The 16,392-nt window shown below is 30.7% G+C and overlaps 3 protein-coding genes, 1 non-coding gene and 1 pseudogene across 5 annotated transcripts in view; 2 read left to right on the top strand and 3 right to left on the bottom strand.

Moving 5' to 3' along the window:
• LOC105115747 (zinc finger CCCH domain-containing protein 69-like) overlaps nucleotides 1-534 on the bottom strand; it is a 7,463-nt gene extending 6,929 nt beyond the window's left edge. For both annotated transcript variants that reach the window (XM_011012746.1, XM_011012745.1), the window contains exon 1: nucleotides 167-534. In XM_011012746.1, the coding sequence (XP_011011048.1) occupies nucleotides 167-177 (11 nt within the window). In that variant the 5' untranslated portion in view covers nucleotides 178-534. The remainder of the gene's footprint in view (nucleotides 1-166) is intronic.
• A 1,215-nt stretch (nucleotides 535-1,749) lies between these two features.
• Nucleotides 1,750-1,822, top strand: TRNAA-UGC (transfer RNA alanine (anticodon UGC)). The gene has a single exon. It is a non-coding gene; the product is annotated as a tRNA-Ala (tRNA).
• A 2,105-nt stretch (nucleotides 1,823-3,927) lies between these two features.
• Nucleotides 3,928-4,538, top strand: LOC105115748 (thylakoid lumenal 19 kDa protein, chloroplastic-like; annotated as a pseudogene).
• Nucleotides 4,539-6,286: 1,748 nt separating this feature from the next.
• On the bottom strand, nucleotides 6,287-7,015 carry LOC105115746 (uncharacterized). The gene is made up of 2 exons (XM_011012744.1): nucleotides 6,771-7,015; nucleotides 6,287-6,672 (listed from the first exon to the last, which is right to left on the bottom strand). Exons 1-2 carry the CDS (start codon nucleotides 6,970-6,972, stop codon nucleotides 6,443-6,445), a joined length of 432 nt encoding a protein of 143 aa, XP_011011046.1. The 5' UTR covers nucleotides 6,973-7,015; the 3' UTR covers nucleotides 6,287-6,442.
• A 5,806-nt stretch (nucleotides 7,016-12,821) lies between these two features.
• On the bottom strand, nucleotides 12,822-15,485 carry LOC105115745 (zinc finger protein WIP2-like). The gene is made up of 2 exons (XM_011012743.1): nucleotides 14,763-15,485; nucleotides 12,822-13,532 (listed from the first exon to the last, which is right to left on the bottom strand). Exons 1-2 carry the CDS (start codon nucleotides 15,309-15,311, stop codon nucleotides 13,098-13,100), a joined length of 984 nt encoding a protein of 327 aa, XP_011011045.1. The 5' UTR covers nucleotides 15,312-15,485; the 3' UTR covers nucleotides 12,822-13,097.
• Between the last annotated feature and the right edge of the window lie 907 nt (nucleotides 15,486-16,392).

Raw genomic sequence — 16,392 nt, 5'->3', positions numbered from 1 at the left:
CCTACAATTCTATTAAAATAAACACGCCATCAACTAAAAGCTGAAAAGCATGCTTTAATCACGAATTGATGATCACTAATCAAACAAACAAGAACAAGAACATGAGCAAAATCCAAGAAAAAATAACAAAGCAAAATTTTTTTGAAAAGGTTAGAGAATTAATTACCTTTTAGACATGGAGAAGGATATTAATCTGAAAGAAAAGGAAAACGATTTTATTATAAAAACAAAAAAGAAAAACAAAAAGAAAGGATAACTGGAACCCTAGCCTGTCTGGTGTCTGTATTTGTTTAAATGGTTATTATTATTATATAATGATTAACAGTAGAAGCTGGAAAGAAAAGAAAAGGAGAACTAGAGGAGGAGATGGAACGGAAGCGAAATAGACGGGTGTCGTCGCTCATGTGACTTTGCAATTTTTACAAAAAAAGAGTCTCTCTCTCCCTCCCTCCCTCCCTCCCCTATTCTCTATCTATCTTCCAATTGGGGCGCTTTATCGCCTAATTGTTAGGGTTCATTTTGGCGGTTGTTGAAGAGGAAGGATGGATTGTATAAAAACAAAAATTGGCTAGTTTTGAGGGATCGTAGTGAAATTATTAAAAGTAAGGGGGTATTTGTGTAATTTTATAGCTTGTTTCAGGCGGCACGCTTCTACGTGCTCAAAGAGATGTCTGGAATGCGATTGATATTATTTTTTAAAATACACTTTTAAAAAATATATATTAAAATAATACTTTATTATTTTTAAATTTTATTTTTAATATTAACTAATTTAAAAAAATAAAAATTGAAAAATAATTCAATTGCTTCTCTAAACATGACCGAAGTAATAATAGCCGTATGACCAGACCACGTTGTGGAGTTCGATGGTTTTTTGGGTTATGATGCTATTTAAGGTAAGATTAATTGCTTGCTCTTATCTTCAATGACTCAAACTCATTGTTAGGAGACAACATTGATCATATATATATATATATATAAACCTTCTTTACACTTCTATAGCATTAGCGTTGAAGTTAATAAATGGTTTGGGATTATGATATTGTTTATTTTTTTATTTAAAATATATTAAAAAAATCTAAAAAAATTATTTTTAATATTAATATATTAAAATGGTCTAAAAACATCAAAAAAAAATTAAAGCAAAAAAAAAATTATATATATTTTTAAACAGTTTTTGTTTTTTTTTTCTAAATTTTAAAATACTAAATTATTTTGTTTGGTCGCTTTATTATTGAATTTGGAATTGTTAAATGAGAAACATGTCCAGTTATAAGTTTAGAATTATTTTGTTTGATCCCTCTCTCCCTCGGCTCCTACCTTTAGTTTAGTGGCTTGGCATTGTCTTCTCTTCTCTTTTTTGGGTGATCAAACAATGCTTTTATATTCAATAATTCGACAAAGAAAACTCACCTCCTAATATTTTCTTAACTCTCTCTTTAATTAAGACCAATAATAATGATAAAACTACGTGTGAATAACATGAACTCGAACGTGTTATATGCAGCTAGAGGCAAGATTGTGGCTCCATAACCATACACTGACTTGAATTTTATTTGCAGCCATGGATGCTAGAGCATGAACTAGAATTGATCGTATGTGCTTGAATCTTTACGAACGAAACATTCCCGAACCATTTTTTAAAGAGACTCCACCACTATATTCCTGGATGTAGCTAAATTGAAGTTAAAAGAACAAAAGGCAATATTATTATATTTTAAAATAATTTTAAGGAACCCGTTTGACTCTGGGGATGTAGCTCAAATGGTAGAGCGCTCGCTTTGCATGCGAGAGGCACGGGGTTCGATCCCCCGCATCTCCACGTTTCTATTGTTTTTTTTTTTTTTTAATCAATTTTAATTTTGCTACTTTTTAACAAATATCCTCAGGAGTTTTAATTCCGGTGTATGCAGTCCACTGAACCGGAGAAGTAGGTTTAACCAATACCAGCTTCAGAATATTCCAGCTGTGAAAATAAATAAATAAAATAACTGTAAAGTGTTATTGAATCAGTTTTGCAAAACTGATTCTCAACAAAATTTGCGAAATTGAACAATGCATTTCCCAATCAGTACCATCCAAAAAATCTAAGCAAAACACACGAGTGCAGAACATGACATGGCAGGTGTTTATTGGTCCAACAACATTGGCAACAATACTTTGCTAACCTTCTCTCTCCTCATTGCTTGAATGGATAAGAAAATGTTGAATAGAAGATAGAACACAAGAAAGCACCATATCCACCATTAACCGATCCCATGTCGACCATTCTCTCTCTATCTGCCCACATCTCCTCCTCCACCCAAAAGCCACCACAAACCCCATCATTCTTCAAAACCCACTTGCCCATTTCTCCCACCATACAAGCTACGCTTATCTATTAGTTTAATATATTTTATAGTTAATTAATTGATTATATATAATATTATTATATTTATATAAATATATATTTATTATTGATAAAATTTTATTTTATCTTTAATAGTTATATAATATTATATTAATAAATCTAATATTTGATTTATGAATCTATAAAAAAAAATATTTTACAAAAAAAATTATAAAGTTATTATAATTATGAGCTTTTATTACTTAAAAGCGTTGTTCTTAAAATTTATTAGTCAATGCTCTTTTAAATATTAGATATTCATTAGATACATAGAAACTAGTACATATTATATTATTTTTTTAATGAAAATAAGTAATTATTTTTATAAACTAAGGTCTAAGAGATACCTAAAATTAATATGTAGGTATTTGCTATAAAAAAAATATATACTAAATTGACTTACATGAAAACTCCATGCAGAAAGATCGCTTGTATTTATGGAGAGGTTTATGTGACAGCTATGTAAATTATTCTTAGATTTAAAATTACCAAATTTATAATTTGATCCTATTATATATTATCTTAATCAAGATAATGAAATGAAGATGTTAATTATAACATAAACTATATGAAGATATTTGAGTGATCAATAGAGGATTCATTACCCTAGATGAATTAGAAAAAATATTTTATCTGTTCTCAAATAATATTGATTGAAAATTTCTTGATCAAGGTAGAATAAAATTTGAAAAGGGTTTCAAATCTTATTCAAACAATTATTTACTATTATGTAGAGAACAAGTATGATTTAACATAACAAACATAATTCATGATTTAATATTGAATTGAAATATTATTAATGAAAGGATATTAATTATATTGAGAAACCGATTACCAAAAAGTTAAGTTAAACTACTAATATTTTTTCTAATATTTCAGGATCATGACATGTTAATAGATAATGCATCTGATCTTCAAATATAAATTAATTAATTGTTGAATTAATAATAAATTAAATTATTTATTTATATTTAATTAAAATTATAATTTATATTTGCGCCAATATATTAGGAACCTAATGGGTCACACATTAAAAACCAATAATCATAAATCATAAATTAAACTGAGATAATTTAATTAAATATGATTTGATTAAAAATATTTTAGAAATTAAGGATTAGAATATGATTAATATAGAGATTATATTTTTAAATTTAAAAAAATTAAATAGGGTCTTGATTGAGTTAATTTATAAAATTATCTTGAATAAATATATGAATATTATTCAGAGACAAAATTTATATTTTTGTAATTTATATTGTTTTTTATATTTTCCAATAAATAATAAGTTACGCCTCTTATTTTTTTTTTAAAAAAAAAGAATGGTTATCTATCAGATGGACAAACTACAAAAACACGAGTGATTCGTGTGGATTTTTATTAGAAATCAGATAATTAAATAACTTGTAGTTTGTGATAACTTAGCTTTTAAAAAATTATTTAAAATAAAAAAATATAATTTCAAGTAATAAATCTCTAAACAATTCAACATCTATTTAAAAAAAAATTAAATAATTTTGTTTTATAATTTCTGTTGGATGGATGATATTCAAAACTTAACACCATCAACACTCAATGTTACCATTACAGCCACCACAATATTAACTGCCATTACCCCTTCCCTTGCAGACCCTTCACAAACTTTTCACATCTACTACGCAACCGCATCCAGTGCTGCCCTGATACGGTGGCAAATCTGACAAGAAAGCTTCTGCTGAGTACGTGTATGATGTCCCTGATGGATGGAAAGAACGTTAGGTCTCTAAAGTTGAAAAGGGTACCAACGGAACTGATAGTGAGTTCTAGAATCCAAAAAAGAGAACTGAAAAGGAGCACGTAAGATTTCTCGCTGGTTTCAGGCAGCTAGCTCCAAAAGATGCTGTGTTAAACAACCTGGCCTTGTACGATGTGGACTTGCAAGACTAGATATCTAGTGCAGATAGTGTGGTGAGTGAAGAGAAGAAAGACGGGAATGGACAGCTGTGTTATGTTTGATGAGATTGATGGTGGTGGGACACATAGCTTGATCAAGGTTACTTGTGTTAATAATAATTTGTACGCTCATTTTGTCAACGCACCAACACCTGAAAGGAATAGGGATCAAGAAACCTTGAGGCATCTTCATGAGTCATTTAAGACTGTTGTCTAGTATCAGAGGGTCGTATGTGAAAGGCTTGGTTTAATACGAGCTGAAGCTTGATTACTTGTTTTGAGTGTCTTCGATCTTCAGATTTTATGTAAAGAAAAGACTTCTTGTTTTTATAAACCTTTTGTTATAGCTTACAATGTATCTTTATTTGTTAAGTTAATTTGTAGGTGGAATTTTGCACTTTGAAACTCAGCACCAGCAAGGGATAGAAATCAAGTTTGTGAAATGTATTCTGTACTATGTCATCTTATGAATAAAGCAGGGAGTTGCTCACTGAGATCATGAAAGGTGAACATTCTGGCGATGAAAAAGTGAATTAAGATGGTGGACGAGAAGCATGAAAGATAAACCTGACAGATCTCAAGTGATCATCAAAATGTTCATTTCCATGGTGTTCTGTTTCATAGTGTTGGCCCTAACTATATATAGTGGAGCCGTTCACTATGGATGGATCTCCATCAACTGCTTCGAGTGTCAAGATTAAGTCATGTAGGAGGAAGGAGAGAGACACGTTGCCCTGAAACATGAGCTTTTATACTGGATAGACATGCATATTATACGAATTCCCTATTCTCTGCTGGCTTCTGCATGACCTCTGGCTTCTGCTGCCACTTTTTTTCAAAAAAAAAAAAATCAAAATACACTCCAACAATGTTTCCGGCATCACTATTACAGAATAGATATTTACAGACTGCCAAGAAATTTTATAGCTTCGGTTAATGGGGACTCCGGGATTTTTTTTTAAAAAAAAAAAAACTTTGTGCTGTAAAAATTTTAGGAGAATAACATAGGTAAGTAGGAAAAGTATTTGAAAATAATATAGTTTGAATACAATCACATTTCTGTCTCTCTCTCTATATATATTCTGTACATAACATTAATAAACATTAAGAGTTATTTAGTCAAAACTAAAATTCATGTTTTATATAAATTAATTGCCCTGAATAAAAATCAATCTAAAATTTTATGAGGTTATAATAATTAAAAGATAAAATTTAAAATTTAATAGTCAAGAAAAAAAGAGACAATAAGGTAATGTAGTCTCAAAAGAAAAATAAAAAAATAATAATAAGTCACTGGAGACATGTCATTGAAATTCTATTTTTTTATATATTTAATATTGTTAAAAAGATCCTAATAAAACAATTTTAATTATACCTTGAAAAACTACCATACAAAGTCATAAATAACCCTAAATTAACACTAAGCAAAATTTTTGGTTAATTATAACCTTATTTAGTAATATTTCAATATATGATTAAAATTGTTTCATTAAGTTTCTTTTAACGGTATTGAATTTGTTAAAACAGAGCTTAATATATTCGCAGTGACTCATTCTTTCCTTTTCTTTTTTCTATTATTCTCTCCTTTGACACTTTAATTTTTTTTTCTTGGCTACTTATTTTTTAATTATTAACTTTTAAGTTAAGTTTTGTAAATATTAAAAGAGACATGAATTTTGAATCAACCCCTGATACAACTCCCACTTATGTTATTTTCCCAAAAAGATTTACCAAACTTTGCTAGAATAGTTACCCACCATGTGAAAGCTTAATTTTACATGTATCCTATAGTAGAATACTTTGAATTCTAGCTTAAAAGCAAAGCATTTGACCCATCAAATTATATTCTGTCAATTATAATCATACCTTACAGCTTACAAGCAATTGTGGCTGTTGAACGCATCAAAAAGCCAAAACAAACCAAATTGCTCTGTTTAGCCAAAAATAAAAAAGAAGAGAAAGATATCATATGAAACATGCTTGCATTTGCATTTCCACTTCATCCAAGATGCTTTACATATGGGTACATAAAAACAAAGAAACATACACAACATAATTCTTGATATCCTTCAGGATTTGCAATTGTTGTGCTTCTGGATTTTGCTTACAAGCCAATTCGGGCTAATACAAAGTGAAGCCATCATCATATGAAACATGCCACCCTCGTCTACAAGGTGAGGCATTTTCATCATACTCAGCACAGCAACTCCATCTTTTCTTCCAATTGACACTTCCAGTATTTGGTCTATTATTCTTGTCATTCCATTTATACACTATCACTCCGGAGCGGTCGCTCCACTCTCCGTCAATCCCTTGGTGAGGAGGAGACAAAGAAAATAACCCCTTCTCCCCTGCACAAAACGTTGCAAGCATAAGACTCCCATATAAAAATGGAAGACTGGGAACTCCTTTAGCAAGTTGGTGAGGAGGAATATGCATAGTTGCATACCTGTGGTGTGGCCATGGAAAGAGCAGGCAATTGGGGAATTATCTTTGTCAAGATAAAGAGTGTTGCACCTCAAGCAACGCTTCTTGGTTTGGAGTTGAGTGATATGTGGTTTTGTTCCATCATTTTTTGAAGATGACCTGATTTTTAACACATTAGGTGGCGTGTGGTCAAGGGTTTGGGAGAGAGGGTAGGTCATCGCCATGCTTGCAGATTCACCTGACAGAGAAAGAGGCCATTGATGGGCTGTTAAGACTTTATAGTAAAGCCGAATCATAGAAAACTGTCCAGTACAGTATATAATAGTGGCCCATGAATTTCGAACTGAAAGCATGGGCCTATAATCTATATCATCTTTTTGCTTCTTTTTTACTACCTCTTTGCTAGTGCTTGTCGCAAGACGCGAACACTTTCCATTCAAGACTCCTGCATATCGTTCTTGAACTCCAGCTGCACCATGGCTCAACGTGTCTACAGCTTCATTGTCATCTTTTTGGATTTTCCCTGATTAGGTCATAGAGAGGACGGTTTTTTCCCTTCCATTTGTTAATTCCAACATTGTTAATTCCAACGTGTCTACAGTTTCAAGTTTTTAAATAACAAAGTATGGTATAATGATCATCTCTGTTTGAAGTGAAAATAAGAACCGATATAGGTCTCAACTGGGACTTCGTTTATTTTCCAACATTTCCAATCTTTGGTTTTCCTACAGAACTTTCCTTTATTTTCCATTTCTTCTTACTAAACAAAACATAAAGTCAGAATTAAACCATCAAATGGTTTAAATTAAAGGCTTCAAGCCATAACCCCGCATGCATATAAAGGCTATGATCTTGATCAACTCATATATAGGAGGCTACTAGCTAGCTAGCTAGCTATCCCCAACCCGCAACTCATATATAGGAGGCTACTAGCTAGCTAGCTAGCTATCCCGAACCAGCTTCTGAGCTTAATCACCCTCCTTTTCAACTCTTAACTCAATCCAAATTATAGTTTGATCATTTACAGGAGAAGAGGCAGATAGAAATTAATCAAGGCGTTGTGCACAAAACCAAAATATACTCTTTAACTGAGGTTAGCGGAAATTATCCATCCTCATCAATTGTCTTTGAAATATGAATATTAGGTAACATCATATGCGTATTAACAATTCCAAGTCCAAAACAAATATGAGCATAACAAACCTTTTTCTGATAAAATTAACGTGTATAATTTTCGATCCAATCAATGAATTGACATTAAATTTTATCAAACATTCTACAAGCTTTGTCTCTTGTAAGAATAATTGACGTGAGCCAACCGAGGTCGGAATGTATCTAAAATTAGATCTAGGATATTTGTTGTTTGTGTTTTTCTTTATCTTTATTAGTTATTTTACATTTTTTATTTGGTTTGTGAGCTATTACGCTAGTTAGATTTTATTAACCATGTAACTTTAATAAGAATTTAGATCTATGAATAGTATAAACATGTTTAATTTATTTTCTAGAAAATTGATTATTCATAACTTTTTCATTCAAAATTTTCTCTGCGTCGGCTATAATCTTGAAACTTCTCTTCTACTCTTTTTTCCCCGCTGTACACCAAAGAATTTAATAGCTTAGTAATACAAACCAAGGTTATAGCCTATATGTTTATTTGATTGTGTTTAAAAATATGATGTAAACTGGTTTTTCTAATATTAATTTTTTTATTTAAAATAAAAAACAATATCATATTTTTATATCGTTTTAATATGCTAATAATAAAAAAATAAAAAAAAATATTTTAATATATTTTAACTAAAAATATTTTAAATTATCACTACTATTACAATATCAAAAACACCCTGCATTTCACGGTGAGCCTATGACTAAAAGAATAGTCATCATTAACTTTTTATTTATTTATTATTAACATGGATGTTAGAGTTAGCTTACATGCACCTCAACTAATCCTATGAACTCTAAAGTTAACAATCATATAAATTTTCAGTGGTTCTGAGATTTATAAGACTTGAATTGGTGATTTTTAATAAACAAATTTAAAACTTGATTAATTGAGTTGCACCCATCAAAATTAGTCATTAATAACTTTTATTTTTTACGGTCGTACAACTCTCTTTTTTCTTAGCTATCAAGCTAGTTCAAAAAATCTCAAGCCAGACGTACGAATGAAAACTTTTACAAATCATTTAATTATAATATAGATAATTTGTTTTTAACGGGGAGATAAATTTAGATTCGATTCCTTATATAAAAAGTAGTATGAGAACAGCCCACCTATAAAATGAAAAAATAAAAAATAAAAAATAAATATTTTATATTTGCACTACCATATATACATGACCTATCAAATTAATTGAATATCGTTACACAATTATGATACATAATTGACTACCTCTCTCTATTTTCAGGTGCCATCTAGCGATTATTTTTTTTATGTTGGTTAGCTAGTGTATACTTAATTGATGAAATTTTGTTAATTAATTATTTGCCTGGTGAATTTTCAAAAAATTAATATGGTGTTGAAATACACAAGAGAAGTACCTGTAGACTTACTATCATCAAAACTATCAGTCCATCAATATTTATATAACCATTAAGAGAGAAGGATGAGCTATAAGCAATATGCAAACCACAAAAAAACTATACCTTTTAAATAACACAAAATGTATTTAATAATAACCCAACATGTATCATTAAAAACATACATAAATTGACATGCCTTATTTATAATAACTAATCTCATAAAAGTAAGATATTAAAAAAAACCAATACTTTAACAAAATATTGTAGAATCAAAAAACACATAATCGAACAACATATCTATTTTAGAGGAAGAAATAGAATTATCAACTAATTTGCAAGAAAACATACCTTATAACAACCCTAAATATAATCACGAATTATAACACACACACACACACACACACACACACACACATATATATATATATATATATATATATATATATATTCAAAATTTCTTAACTTGCAAACATCAATAACAATAATCGTCTCATCATCTAAGCCTTTAAAACTCAACCATAATATCAAATTATTATTTTCATATTCTATAGAATAATTATTTAAAGCTAATTAATTCATGGCATGCATTAAATTCTTTCAAATGTAATTATGTTGAAAATATATATACAATCAACTATAATTCAACTTAATAAAAGCAACATTTTAAATTACATCATACATAAATTATTAAGTTAAATATTACAATTCTTAAACACAAGAGTGTATTACAACAAAATATTGATTTTTCTAATAACATCAATTACTTAACAAATTTATTTATTCATGCATCTACTTTTCAGTTCAAGGGTGCAATGTACCTTAAGATATAATCATATTAAGCATGGTTAAAATTGAACATTACGATGAACAAATAATTAAGGACTAACTATTCGTGTGCATTAATGTAATTTTTGTATCATTAAATGAAATATCTTATCTTTAGTAATTCAATGATTTCATCGATTATTCTTAATATGATTTCTGAATAGAAATAAATTTATGAAAATACCAAGAGTGTTTCTAACAAACCCAAATATTTAACTTCAATCTAAATCAATTAAATTCTACAATTATCCATTATGCCGAGTATTTATCTCATTACTCAAGTAGTTAATTCTCATAACTCGCCCATATGTCAGGATACTATTTCCCTTAACTAGTAAATCATCATCTTCGTGCACTCATTTATCAAGACATTATTTTTATTAATCATAAAATAATTTTTTCAACTCGCCCAACAAGGACTTATTTTTATTAATAAGAAAATAATCTTTTAAACTTGCTCATTCAATAAGGCATTGAACTACCTCTTTATTTCATAACTTCATGCTAAAATTATTATTTAGTAAAATTCCTTCTACAATAACTTGAAAGAAGTTATTAAGTTGCTTCAAAGTGTTGAACACCAACCTGGTATCTACATGCACGAAGAGATCCATTAAATTCTAGTAGATCAGGTAGTTCAAGCATTATCAAGAATTTTTGAACAACCAGTTAAACCAAATACTTCTAAAGAAGATGATGGTACAACATTGAGAAGATCTACTAGAATGAAGAGATAAACAATTATTAATGATTATGTTGTGTATTTACAAGAATCTGATTATAACATTAGAGTAAACATAATCCTAAATCATCTTCATATGCTATAAGTTGCATAGAAACATAATTTTGGTATAATACCATAAAGAAAGAGATGAATTCTATGAAAAGTAACAGTGTTTGAGATGTTATTGAGTTGTCAAATAATGCAAGAGTTGTTGGATGCAAATATATCTTTGAGACAAAGATGGACTCATTAGACAACATTAAAAGATTTGGTATGACTCGTTGTTAAGAGATTCATTCAAAAGGAAGGAACCGATTAGATAGAGTTTTTTCCTTATATTTAATAAAGATTCTCTACATATTATTTTGATATTAGTAGCATATTTTGACTTGGAAATGCGACAAATAAATATGAAAATTTCATTTCTCAATGGAGATCTAAAGGAGAAGGTTTACATGAAACAACTTGAATGATTCTCCTCTAATGATGGTGAGCATTTAGTCTGCAAGCTTAAGAAATTCATATATAGTTTAAAACAATCATCTCAATAATGGTAATTTAAATTCCATGATGTACTTTATTTATTTGGGCCATAGAAAACATCATAGATCAATGTATATACCAAAAAGTCAATAAAAGTAAAATTTGTTTTCTTGTTTTATATGTAGATGATATTCTACTTGCAACAAATGATAAAGGGTTTGTTGCATGAGGTGAAACAAGTTCTCCCTGAAAATTTTAACATGAAAGATATGGATAAAACATCTTATATCATTGGTAGTAAGATCTATTGAGATAGTTTTAAAGATGTTTTAGGTCTATCTCAAAAAATCTATATCAATAAAATTTTAGTGAGATTTTAAATGAAAGATTGTTCATCAAATATAACTCTAATTATAAAAGGTGATAGATTCAATTTGAATTAATGCTTAAAAAATATCATTGAAAGGAAAAAAATAAACATTTTATATATTTTTGTTGTTGAAAGCCTTATGCATGTTCATGTCTATGCAAGACTTGACATTACATATATTATGGGAATGTGGGATTACATCATAGTAATCCAAATGTTCTTTCATACATAAGCATGCAAATCCAAATGTTCTTTCATACATAAGCATGCAATATTTAGTCCCTTAAAGATATTTCTTTACTTTTTCACAGCTCTTTAGTCAACATCAATATATATTTTTAGGATACTTGTTATTAGAGAACTTCTTGCTATGATTCATGCATTTGTTTTCTAAAAAATTTAAGGAATGGGGTTAGGTTAAGACATTGGGTTAAATGTATGAATCAAGTGGGAAAATGTTAGATTTATATTTTACTAATGCTTATTAATATGGGATTTAGTTTTTCCATGAACATTAATTTCATTCAATAAATTAACTCACATATTAATATTTTAGAAATTAATGGCATCATAGTTATATCAAAAATGAGTTTAATGGGATTCTTGTTATATAAATAAATATTTTTGATTTTTAAGTATACACTTATATACAAATTTTTACCTACAAAAATACACAATTAAATTTGAGTGTATTAAAGCTTAGAAGTACTAAATCCTTAAAAAAGAATCCATACGTATTTTTCATCAATAGCATACCTAAATGCAAATTATTTTATAAACATATTTAGATTTATTGAATCTAACAATTTCGTGCAAAATAAAAGGATTTGGGGATAAATCTTGCATCATACAAGCCTAAGATGAAAGAGATAAGAAAATGGAAGAACATTAGACCTTCGAATTGATCGTCTTTTCATTTGTAGAAAGGGAAAAAAAATTCTTGCACCATGTTCAATGAAAATTACATACTGCATGCTTGTTCCCGACAAAAAATTTGCATTTACTAATATGGCAACATGCACTCATTATAAAGACTTGGCAGCACTTCCTATGGATTAAAAGAAAAGAAAGAAGAATCACAATAATCTACTTGAATTCCACTGCTAATTAACCAACTGCAGTTCATAATTAACAAGGCTTGCACTTGCAAGCACTTATCAGAACTTTGCTCTTATCTCCATTTGAGAAAAGAAGAATAATAAGCCTTCACTTGTTTAGTTCTTCCTTGTAAGTGGGTGGATTTACACAACTTGGTCTAACATAGTCATGGAACCTAATTAACATTATGCCAAGAAATACGTACACTGGCGAGAAAAATCGGGCAACTAAACAAATTAATGCACCAAAGAGAAATTAATGGAAGCTAACAAGAATGTCCACGTGAAGGTGGTAAAATTCACCGAAAACCCTATTGATGATCACATACAGGATTCACCATCATGTTCAGTACTTTCAGATGCTAGTTCATCCTCTTCTTCGAAGCAATCGATGCCAACATGGCCATGGCCAAAGGCCTTAATGTGGTCTTTTAGAGACCTCTTGTGCTTAAAATCGGACCCACAAATGCAATACCATATTTTCCCACAGTTCTTTTCATGTGTTCTCCAATCTCCTTTCACAGCGAATGGCTTACCACATTTTCTACACATAAAGGGTTTGATCCCATGCTTTCTCTTGTAGTGTGTTTGGAGAGTTCTAAAATCTTTGAGCGGTCTTGCTCTTGGATGATCAATATTGTGCTTGCAACCTGGTGCACAACAATAACATGGAAGTCTTAGCATCGCTGTTGGCTGGGTTCCTCTTAAAGAGTCAGGTCCTTTTCTGTACTGAGATCCATGTCCCCACATATGCATCTGCAATATTAACCAAAACCCAGTGAGATAGCTAGATATAAATAGAGGCCGAAAGAACAAAGCATCAATGTATACGAGGACCTCTTAGGGGTGTTTGATAATGTGATGTAAGATTCTTTTATAAAATAGTTTTTTTGTTTGAAAATATATTAAAATAAAAAAATTAGATATTTTTTTTATATAAACATATTAAAACCATGAGAAAATACTAAAAAAATAATATTCAATTTAATACTTTTTCATAAAAGCAAAAGAAGCTGTGTAAAACACCTAAAAAAAGCAGCACCTACATAACGAATAACTTTCCTTTCCCCGGATGGAAACTATATGCATCCATTTAATTGTGCAAGGCCTACTTTAATTTTAGAGAAGTGAATGTGCATGTGAGCTTCTAGGTAGTGGGTGACATGACTAAAAACTTGACAATTGATCCATGTGAGAGGGCTACTGGGTCATGAGTTATATATGCAATATAAGAAACTAGGCAAAATTGATTACAAGAAAACTAAATCAAGGTTGGGAGATGATTTTAGCAGCCTCCTTACTATCAAGGGAATTGGTAAATATTCTGTTAACCTTGAGAGATTGTCCATGCCAGGCTTTATTCTTGATTAATTAGGGTTGCAGAAATACTAGTATTAGTTATAACAGACATTATATTTAGTATTTTTGTTAACCATTAATATGTGCCTTTAGAAGGACACAGTACTGATCAGGTTTTAGTTAAAAAAAAAAAAGGGATCCAGGGTGAACTTTCACAGGCATGAAAAGGATCGGAGCACTCTGAATTTCACTGTTCAGCTAGCCTTATCTGTTGATTCTCAGAACTCTCAAGCGCTCTATTTATTTGCAGTTTTTCTTTAACCCACCTCAGCAACTGACCTTAGCATGATCTTCAAAGTAACAAAAGTACAAGACGTCTCATGAAAGGTCAAATCACGCAAAACATCTCAGTTGGAACTTGAAAAAAAAGAGACAATCAATAATTACTCACTGCAGATCTCAAGATATATATACATGTATAGTGTATGCAAAATGAAAATCAAACATAAAATTAAAGACAGAGACCTTCTGCAGTCTAGGCTAGCACTGTACTACTCGTACAAGTTAACTAATAATAGCAAATTATTAAAAATAAAGTACCTAGATCCAGCTGAAATGGAGCAAGAAAAAAGGAAAAGAGAGAAAGGAAGAGCTTAAGGAGACGTCTTTCAAGAAAGCGGGGCATACCTGCAAGTTGTTGTATCTGTTAAAGGTCTTGGAGCAAAGTGGACATGAAAATTGACTCGGACCGATAAGAATCTGGGAAGGTGTAGGAATCCAATACTGACCCTTGTATAGTTTCTCCAAAGGGTATCCTGAAACTGCACTCATCTCTTCCTTATCTGGTGCATTTGGAGATGGGAAAACCCTAAGCGCCCTCTCCAGATCAGAACTAGGGTTAGGGAGGCCTATGTGCAGAGCTACAGTCACGGTCTCAACATTACCATCTGCAGTACTAAAAAAGAGGTTATCATCATCTTCCATGGAACTACATGAGGAATCACGATGCTCTTCTTGTTGTCTTGCGGGACTTAAGTATTCTATCAGGGGAAGGGCTTCTTTTGGAGGAGGCGATGAGGGAGGAATTGAAGATTTGTTGTCGAGCGGGTAGTTGTTTGAGAAAGCATGAAGGCTGGAAGGATTCGAGTAAGAAGTGAAAGCAGTACTGTAGTGAGGATTAAGAAGCACGAAGTTGAAAGATCCAGTACTGAAGAGATTAGAGCAAGGGTCTGCCATGGTGAAAGAAGCAAGAGAAAGAACAGTGTGATTTGGCACTTTGGCTAGCAGAGGGACTGTAGTAGTATATATAGCACAGAAAGTAAATTGGGGCTTCGGTAACTTTGGACATGAAGAGCACACAAGGCAATATATAGTGAAAAGAAAGGGTGTAGAAAGTCAAGAAATTACCCTCTGCGTTAACTCAAGAAACTTATGGACATGGAATGATAGTGAAGAGGAAAGGAAAAGCCAAAGACAAAAGTCAGGGATTAGGCCTCGCAGCAGGTTGTCTCCCAAGAGAGGATTGCACCACACATCCTCAGATCAGAAAGAGAGAGGGAACATTCTGTTTTTATTGTTATTATTTTTATCAGTTTTCAATATTATCTTCCCTGAAACAACTAGTAATTCCTTCGGCATTTGCTTTGATGGGTGTGTTTTGTGTTTGTTTACACCTCTGAGCTTGCCAATATTTTCATGGGAAGAAAGCGCCTCAGCTCCAAAATTTCTTCAATTTCTAATACGGGTGGTGTTACCCAAAAACTAAAATAGTGCTCGATGTTAATGACGATAATTAAGTGAATGAATCTCTGAAATTTTATTTTTCTTTTTTCTTTTTTTTTAAAATTAAATATCATCTCAAAATTGTGGATTGAAATACCCCTTTTAATTACCAGCGGCGTTCTTTACAGCTTCGGCTCCGATTGAAATGCCCCTTTTAATTACCAGCAGCGTTCTTTACAGCTTCGGCTCGGTCAACAAACTCCTTAAAAAATCAGTGCTGGGTTTTAAATTTTGATGGGTTATGATTATTTATGTGAACTAATTTACCTTGATTTTGAGAGATTGGTCTGGTAATTAAAAATGTTTATTTTCTTTTTCGATTTTATAGGTTTAAAAACAATATCTAAATTTAATGCATGAAATTGACGGCTCGGTCAACAAACTCCTTAAAAATCAGTGCTGGGTTTTAAATTTTGATGGGTTATGACTATTTATGTGAACTAATTTACCTTTATCTTGATTCTGAGAGATTGGTCTGATAATTAAAAAAAAATTCTTTTCATTTTTGATTTTCTAGATTTAAAAACAGTATCTA

Source organism: Populus euphratica, unplaced genomic scaffold (assembly GCF_000495115.2).
Source record: "Populus euphratica unplaced genomic scaffold, PopEup_1.0 scaffold763.1, whole genome shotgun sequence".
Classification (NCBI taxonomy): domain Eukaryota; kingdom Viridiplantae; phylum Streptophyta; class Magnoliopsida; order Malpighiales; family Salicaceae; genus Populus; species Populus euphratica.
The sequence above is the reverse complement of the archived record's forward strand: the minus strand, read 5'-3'. Positions and strand labels throughout refer to the sequence as shown.

Bases quoted from the DNA above. Each gene is read 5' to 3' on its own strand.
- LOC105115746 (XM_011012744.1), bottom strand. From the start codon at position 6,972: ATGGCGATGACCTACCCTCTCTCCCAAACCCTTGACCACACGCCACCT. The intron at 6,673-6,770 runs GTATGCAACTAT...CGTTTTGTGCAG, and splicing joins TTTCCATGGCCACACCACAG to GGGAGAAGGGGTTATTTTCT.
- LOC105115745 (XM_011012743.1), bottom strand. From the start codon at position 15,311: ATGGCAGACCCTTGCTCTAATCTCTTCAGTACTGGATCTTTCAACTTC. The intron at 13,533-14,762 runs GTATGCCCCGCT...TTAATATTGCAG, and splicing joins ACAGATACAACAACTTGCAG to ATGCATATGTGGGGACATGG.